Source organism: Nothobranchius furzeri, chromosome 14 (assembly GCF_043380555.1).
Source record: "Nothobranchius furzeri strain GRZ-AD chromosome 14, NfurGRZ-RIMD1, whole genome shotgun sequence".
NCBI classification, from domain to species: Eukaryota; Metazoa; Chordata; class Actinopteri; order Cyprinodontiformes; family Nothobranchiidae; genus Nothobranchius; species Nothobranchius furzeri.
Window position 1 is genome coordinate 20,657,390 of NC_091754.1, and position 8,578 is coordinate 20,665,967.

General features: G+C 41.4%; 1 protein-coding gene across 6 annotated transcripts; it reads left to right on the plus strand.

Moving 5' to 3' along the window:
• Positions 1-230: 230 nt before the first annotated feature.
• On the plus strand, positions 231-8,037 carry LOC107390030 (Golgi reassembly-stacking protein 2). Of its 6 annotated transcripts, none has more exons than XM_054746934.1 (11): positions 231-387; positions 2,928-3,008; positions 3,072-3,290; positions 5,280-5,357; positions 5,651-5,737; positions 5,817-5,947; positions 6,032-6,152; positions 6,238-6,370; positions 6,464-6,547; positions 6,628-6,714; positions 7,479-8,037. In XM_054746934.1, the coding sequence occupies exons 1-11, from the start codon at positions 325-327 to the stop codon at positions 7,703-7,705; spliced, it is 1,311 nt and encodes a 436-aa protein (XP_054602909.1). In that variant the 5' UTR covers positions 231-324; the 3' UTR covers positions 7,706-8,037. The 6 variants fall into 6 exon arrangements, with proteins under 6 accessions (XP_054602909.1, XP_054602910.1, XP_054602911.1 ...); XM_054746935.1 differs by having other exon boundaries at positions 3,084-3,290; XM_054746936.1 differs by having other exon boundaries at positions 3,087-3,290.
• Positions 8,038-8,578: the final 541 nt, after the last annotated feature.

Genomic DNA, 8,578 nt, shown 5'->3' on the forward strand with positions numbered 1-8,578 from the left:
TTTAAAAGCTCTTATGCTTCTTCTTCTTCTTCTTCTTCTTATGCGTTTTAGACAAACAAGAATTAAAGTGAGATTTGCAATGTGTCTAGCCAGGACCAGACGAGTCTTTGAATATATAAAATCTCAGTTTTAGTGATCTTGAAATTAATTTCAATTGATAGAAATGAAAATAATAAAACACAACTGGATATGTGTGGTTTGATTATATGTTAGAACGGCCTGCCGTACCGCGCTGCTGCCGTAACCGGAAGCGCGGGAGGACTTGTCGTAAGTTGTCTCCTGCTAGCAGGTGGATCCCAGACAGTTTCACGGATTCAGGGAAAGATGGGGGGCTCTCAGAGCGTCCAGATCCCAGGTGGAGGAACCGAAGGCTATCACGTCCTCAGGGTGAGAGTAGCTTTTAAACGTAGGCATAGATTTTTATTATTTTTTATTTTCACGCCCTGGCTACTTACCAGCGTAGCTAGCTAAAGCAATGATGTTCTGGGAAAACTACCAGCTTGGGTTTGTTTGTTTATTGCTAAATAATGTTAATCTTTATCTGCTGTGGTTGACATTTGACCAAAAAACCCAAAACACGTTTAATATATTGACATTCGTCTGGTATTTTGTGTCGTTTTAGCTAGCTAGTAATCTATTAATATGAATGAATGCTGCTTCTGTTTGTGTCGCTTTCATTCAGCCCTCATCCAGCTCTTTTTATTTGGCTTTTAACGATTTTAATCGTAAATTTAACCGCTTGAATGAAATTATCCGATTTTGCCTGACTATATATGTTTATTCCTTTACGTTACGTGCAGTTGTTCACAAAATCAGCAGATTCTCGACGATGCTAGACTAACCGGTGTGGTGAGTGACTGACTTAACAGGTTTTGTCAAACGGTGACGTTTTCTTGTCCCCACCCCAAGTTTAAATACAACGCTGTGTAAATAAACAAACACGCACTATGGGCTGACCAGGGAACGCCTTGGGATTCCCTCGGAAGAGCTGGCTCAGGTAGCTGGGGTGAGGGAAGTCTGGGCGTCCGGTGTTCTGAACACCTGCTGCTACCCCCGCGACCCGACTCTGGATAAGTGGCTGAAAATGGATGGATGAATGAATGAATGAATGGATGGATGGATACTTTGGTATTGACCGTTTGTGCGTGACGTCACGCCACTCATGTGACCGCCCCCTTCGCCTTGATGGACGGCAAAAAGACCGTTTACACCCGTAGAAACTCCAGTGAAGGTAGTCAAAACAAGCCAGTTTGTAGCCTTTTATCGCTTTTATTTAGTTTATTTGACAGTAAAATGGTTTTAGCTTGCTGCGTGGTCGGCTGCTCTAAGAGACAAGGACGTGAACTCAACTCGTTTTTTATTTTTAATAACTTTGATGGAGACTGAGATGAACTGCAGCGATCAATCAATCAAGCGGACTAGCAGTCCTCAGATTAGCAGCGAACATGTTTTTACCGGGTAAGATTAACGTTAATTTATTTCTCGAGAAAGACAGGAACAGGGATAAATGTGATGTGTTTATTGATAATCCTGATGGATGGGTATTTCACCACGGAGGCTGCGCTCCGTCCACTGTAGTGTAAAGAGAGACAATTATTAACATATTAAAGCTCCGACATATGATTACGTGTGTTAAAATTACGTTATTTATTTATATGAGCGTCGGTGTTCAGAGATCTTCTCATTCAATTCAATTCAAGTTTATTTATATAGCGCCAAATCACGACAAGAGTTGTCTCAAGGCACTTCACATAATAAACATTCCAATTCAGGTCAGTTCATTAAGCCAATCAGAAATAATGTTTCCTATATAAGGAACCCAGCAAATTGCATCAAGTCACTGACTAGTGTCAGTGACTTTACAGCAATCCTCATACTAAGCAAGCATAAAGCGACAGTGGAGAGGAAAACTCCCTTTTAACAGGAAGAAACCTCCAGAGAATCCTGGCTCAGTATAAGCAGCCATCCACCACGACTCACTGGGGATCAGAAGACACACACGCACGCGCGCGCGCGCACACACACACACACACACACACACACACACACAGTAATGTGTCTATAGCTATATTGTGATGTCCCAGTAAACATTCCATTTGGTGAGAGATAAACTTTATTGTATTTATCCTAGTGGATCTCTAATTAAATGGGTAAACTTGCAGTAGCACATCCAACGTCAAGGAAAGCAAAAAGTTATTATCAGGAGAGAGAGAATGTTTAAGTGGTTAGCAGCAGTGTGCTAGACGATGGCCCCCTCCATGAGGCCACCACAGCTCAGCAGAACATCATTGTAGCATCGTTTACCTGATGGAATTTTCTCATTCCAGTGTGAGAGCAGCAGCTGAACCCGGTAACACCACCAGCAACAGAAGCTGGTAGGGTTGTCACGGTAAACCCCTGTAAAAAAAAAAAGTTGACAATAATAATAACCGCCTTGTTTTTTAAAAAAACTATATTATCTTGGTGGGTTTACCGTGGCTGCGGTGTAGGCACGGTGACCCTTACCAGCCACCGTATCATCGGCTGAAGTTGCTGGCGGCACATGCGCGCTTTGTTGTTTACAACCAAAACTTTCTTGAAGCTGAAATAATGGCCAAAGGAGGAGACGGCAGCGCTCAGGAGGACATTCATTATCCCTCAAAGAAGACAAAGTGGGAAGTACGGGAATCTTTTGGATATTTGAAGAATGCCGATTGACAGTTTATAGAAGACGGCTATCCTGTTTGCAGCACGTGCAGAAAAAGAGTCTGTGAAAGGCAGCAACGCTTCAAATCTCATGACACATCTGCATGACAATTTACATTTTACTTGATCGTAGATGATTTTATTATAAACTAAAGTCACATTTCATATTTAAACTGGGTTTGATTTAGTGCCCTATTTGCTTTAAGGCCTTCTTATGACCTGGTGATGCTTCATCTTTGCAGGTACAGGAGAACTCTCCTGGTAATCGTGCAGGATTGGAGCCATTTTTTGATTTCATCATTTCAGTTTGTGACACCAGACTGGTAAGTTTGTTTCTGTCTCCCGTTCCTCCAAAAGTTTTGGTTTTTCCTCTGGGCTTGTTTTAGTTGATGTCTCAGCAGAAGAGGGACAACGACACCCTGAAAGAGCTGCTGAAAGTTAACGTGGAGAGGCCCGTCAAGATGCAGCTCTACAACAGCAAGACGCAAACCGTGCGGGAGACGACCGTCACACCCAGCAACACGTGGGGAGGGCAGGGCCTCCTGGGTGTCAGCATTCGTTTCTGCAGCTTCGAAGGAGCCAATCAGAACATTTGGCACGTTTTGGTGAGGGTTGATGTGTGTGTAATATAAGCAATGAGTTAAGCACCTGTTACCATGGTGATCAAATTGAGCTTATGAACATCCAGAAATCTGTTTAAAGAGCAAGTCACACCCTACCAGATTCTTACTCAACTCCCACTTCCTGTTTGAAAAATGTAACAAAGGCTGTAGCCTAGCAGACCGAGAGGGCGGAGCCGCTAACAAATACACTCACTCACGACATTGTGACATCACATCAAAGTGTACCTCTTAGACAATAGCAATGGCAGATTTAAATTCACATGCAGTGCTGAGTTTTTACCTGATGACGGTGCAACACTGAGTTTTAGGCAGAATATTTTAATTTTAACTAAGATGCACTAAAGTGCCGAATTATTGATTACACTTGTCTACAGCAGGTTCAGACATTCATTTATATAGTTTATCAGCAAAAAAATGTTGATCTGGAGCGACTTGCTCTTTAAGTAACTCTTAAGTAACTTCGTTCCCTGCTTCTCCCCCTACTGATTGAAATTGGAATTAAAACGTAAACAACCCTGCCACAACCTGCTGTAGCTTGCTCTGACAACAAGCTAATGCTAACACGAGCCAACTGATACTGAATAAATCACAAAGTAAAATGATCTACACTGTTGGACAAAAACATATTACTTACAAGTCCAATAGCAACAAAGCCAGGTCACTATCAATCCATGATTTTGTAGTTTCCCTCAGCTCCTACTAGTGTAGGCCACGCCAAAGCTCACTCTGGTTTTAGCTCTTTGCTTTTCCTCCAAAGTCATTACTCTTAAGCCGGGCGTACACTGTGTGACTTTTTCACTTTTTTGAGCCGATTTTCCACTCGTGCGAGAATCCCCGACATCGGGGCGAGTTTTGCGCCGAGCGGTCGTGTAGTGTACGGGGGGTTACGAGAGGCGATTAACACCACGTGACCAGCTGCCGATCAGCAGTCGTGAGGTCGCACGGACTTCTGGCGTGTTTAATATTTCGCTCGTCCCTCGTGAGGGTATCGCACTGTTGAAGCAGCGCTGCGAGCAGCTGCGACCCAAAAAGTATCAGAACCGCTCACGTCGCATGCGCAATCCTGCATCAACACTGCTCGCTCGCTATTTCCCTAATAACACACGCTGTTCGTTTTTGTTTCTACACGTTTTTTTACTCACAAAGATTGTCAAGAAAGCGTGTTTGTCATGTTCATGTCAAATTAAACTGATCACTAAACACAGATTTACTTTCTTTATTTCGTTTTCCTCATCCAACCCCCATAAATCCCTGTGTGTCCTCCTGCAGCACTCCCGAAGGACAACAGGCAAAACAAGACAAAAAAGTCTGACGTGTTGAGTAAAAACTGCTATTTTTAGCATATTTTTAGGGCCGACGTATTGCTACCAGACGTACAGTGTGAGCAGTCAGGTCGCGTGCGAGAACTGGGTCGTGCAGTGTGAGCGCATGACTCGTGAGATCTGCTCTGCGAGGAAGTCGTACAGTTTGAGCTGAAGCTGAGTGCTGCGAGTGAAAAAGTCGCACAGTGTACGCCCGGCTTTACTTTTAGTTCCAGGCCCTGCCATGAGGCCTACAAAAAAGCAAAATTCTTCTTATTGTGCTTTTTATTGACTGTTGGCGAACTGAACAAGCTAACTGCTAGCCTTTATATGAGCTACTCGCACAGTAAACAATTTTTGCCCTAAACTTCCCACTAGTGTTACTATCAGAACAACAAAACTGTTAAGAGCAGTTTCTGGTCAGCAGAGGACTAGCGAGTGCTCCAATGTGAAGTTGCTCAAGTTTCTGTCTCAAGAATTATATTCACGAGTGAAATGGCCGTCATTGGCAATAAGAAGACAAAATCATTGGTATGTTTTTATTTACAAGGCAGTGTTTGGATTGTTACCTCCTTATATTTGCACTTTAATCACACGAAAAAATGTTGATTCCCATTCTTTAAGGTCTAACGATCAGTTGCTACTTTCTGTTCCTTTTGCTCGCACACAGTTAGGAAAGAGAGCCTTCGCCTGCTCTGCTCCTTCTGCTTGGAACCAGCTGCAGAAAACCTGGAAAATGACTGAGCAGGTTTCACTAAATGCCTTTAAAACCAAACTGAAAGCTTCAGAGACTGCATTAGTAACTTGTAACTGCTTTTAATGACTGAGTGTTTTATCACTGTCATTACGTTGTAACTGTTTGTATTTTTTGCTGCCTCTTGGCCAGGACACCCTTGTAAAAGAGGTTCTTAACCTCAATGGGTCTCTATCCTGGTTAAATAAAGGTTAAATAAAAATAAAAGAACGACTGAAACCACTTTGAAAGCTTAGAGTGCTAAAAACTCTTTAGTGTTGCTTGAACTTTTTGTATTTTGCGTTTAGGAAATTGAGCCCAACTCTCCTGCAGCTCTGGCAGGTTTGAGGCCTTTCATCGACTACATAATTGGGGCAGACATCGCCATGCATGAGGTAACTTCTTTAGTGATTGGTGCTTATTTTTAGATTAAAGCATCTGCAGCAGGCTGATCTAGTTTCTGTTTTTGAACAGAGTGAAGATCTGTTCTCCCTGGTTGAAGAGCATGAAGGGAAGGAGCTGAAGCTGTACGTCTACGGCACGGACACCGACAATTGCCGCGAGGTGGTCATCACTCCAAACTCTGACTGGGGAGGAGAGGGCAGGTACGACATTTACAGAGCAAAGAATTCTAAAATTTAGATTTGAAAACACATTTAGCTTGTCTCTTTTTTTTTTTGTCTCTGCAGTCTCGGATGTGGGATTGGTTATGGCTACCTGCACAGGATACCTACACAGCTAGTAGCAGAGGAGAAGACCTTTGAACTTCCTCCTCATGCGGAAGCATCCTCTAAAGATGGTTTCACAGAGGTACAACTTGTATTATTTTTTTTGTAAATTAACATAATCCAGAACAAATCTGCTTAGATTATGTTATTTTTTAAATTATTACTAGGTCCATCTGTCTGCTGTCATTCCAACTGTTCCGATGGATGTATCGTCTTCTGCTTCAACTGGATTAGAGCAGCATCTTACTAGTTTGTCAGTCAGCTCTGGCTCCATGACTGTCCACAACAAAATACCAGCAGGTAAAATAATAAGTGTCTGAAGCGATAGGTGAATGAAAGTAATTAGTTACAATATTATTAATTACAATAATAATTATAACTCTGTAATTCCAGGAACTTCCGTTGCCCCTCTGCCCCACCAGACAACGTCCCTACACAACTTTTCACTACCAATAAATGCTTCTTCTACACTACCGGGTTTGTATTTGCTTCTTTGTGTTTTTTAAAGAACTAGAATCCAAACTACTTTTGCAATTATTATAATTTCTGCTCCTCAGACCCTCAGCCCTTTCCTGGAGTTCTCCCTAGTTTACCAAATCTAAACCCTTTACCAGATGGGAATCATGTGCTGACCCACCATGAAGGTATTGTTTCTATCTTTAATGGGATGTGTGGGATCAGATTTTCGTTTGGATTTGTTTTATTTGCTTTATCCTGACAAATAAAGCGTGTAGAATCACTGCAGCCTCCAAGCACCAAACTGTAGCTGCAGAAGTTATTAAGCAGGTTTGACCTGTAATCAGCTGTCACTCCTTGGCACATCCAGTTCAGAGACTGCTTCCTGGAAAAGGAGAAAGAATTTGGAAGCGATGTGTGAATCAGGATTTTGAGTTTAACTGTGACAGTTTAGTAATTATTAGTTGTTGTTTTTTTACTTTTTTGAAATATTAAACCAGCTTGTTCCTGAATTAACTTAACCCTTTGATGCATGAATTATGAATTCTTCAACCATGATTTTCTTAACAGTTTTTTTCATTCATCTTTAGGTGTGAATGAAACAAATTTCAACAAATATTTTTTGTAACATTTAATAATTTACAAATAATTTATTACATGTCCACCTCAGTGGACAGCGTGCATTCTGAACATGAAATATGTTGGCTTGACTTACTGAAGTCCAAATGGAGGGGCTCAAATGCAATAGTCTTCAACAGCTGTGCTTAAAAGCAATAAATAAATAACAATTTTGAGTACCTGTAGTGACCATTATGCATCAAAGGGTTAAGGTTTGGATCTGTTCAACAGGAGCAAATATTTCAAGCAGTTTCAACTTCATGAATGTGTTCAGAAATATCAACATACAATCTTTAGCTGATCCAAGCTAGTACCATTATGTTTTATCCTCCAGGTCTTTCGTCTCTGCCTCCTCTCCACCTGCGAGATGGCGTTTCCACGGCGTCTCGGCCTCCGTCTGACTTCATACACCCAGTTATCTCTACTAATGCAAACTCTGGATATAAACACAATAACACACCTCCTCTCTCCAGTATTCATATGAACAATACCCAAACACCTCACCCCTCTTCAGCCAGCACCTCCGGATCAATAAATATCACAATATCTGCAGACTCCTAGCACAGAGCGCTGTTGGAGAACGATGCCTTGCTCTGATCTAACTGGTCTATTTGTTGCACCACTCAGCTGACAAATTGGTCATTTTACAACAATCTGAAGTGTTGCAAGCTCTTTGAATGCAGCCTCTTTTTTTAACCTTTGAGTCTACATAAATGATCTCAGTAACCAGTGTGCCATAAGGAGGTCAGCATCATTTCATTGTAATGGTTTATATACTGATATGTTTCAGAGGAATTGAAGGTTGAGATTGATGTTTTTCTTGACTAGAGTAGGTTTTCACTGTAAAACCTTTTGGATTTGTATAAAGTAAAATTTAATATCTTGATCACTGATATCTCCATCACTCTTGTGCTTTTTCGTCCCTCTCCATACTTCATTGTCTTGGGTAAATGCAGTTCCAGTGCAAGCCAGAGGGTGGCAGTAAAACATTGGGATTTTGCTAGACAACCCAAAAGTAAAATGTTTATGATCAGTGATTTGAGTTTCCTGGGATTTATTATTCACTTAGAACTGTACAATTTGTACCCAAAGTAGAACATACAGCCCTTGAAGAGCAACAAAGCAGCAAAATGAAAACACTCCAGGAAACTAATGTTGGGAAAAGTTTTAACTGTACATCTCATTACTGCTGCAGCTCAAATTGGTAATTCACCTATACAGCATGTACAGTTCCCAATTTATCTGTTAATATTCCTGCATAGGGGTTTTTTCCCCCACATAATTTTTATACATTTGGTTACTTTGTGCATTACATATTTGCTGCTCCAGCCTACATGACACTAGATGTCACCTGTATGCTACACACAGACATTCCCATGGCTAAGTAACTCAAACTAAAGCTGAACAATTGTGAAAAAAACAAAACAAAAAGTC

Coding starts and splice junctions, on each gene's coding strand:
- LOC107390030 (XM_054746934.1), top strand. CDS start 325: ATGGGGGGCTCTCAGAGCGTCCAGATCCCAGGTGGAGGAACCGAAGGC. Junction 5,948..6,031: donor GACTGGGGAGGAGAGGGCAG/GTACGACATTTA, acceptor TTGTCTCTGCAG/TCTCGGATGTGGGATTGGTT. Junction 6,548..6,627: donor TGCTTCTTCTACACTACCGG/GTTTGTATTTGC, acceptor TCTGCTCCTCAG/ACCCTCAGCCCTTTCCTGGA.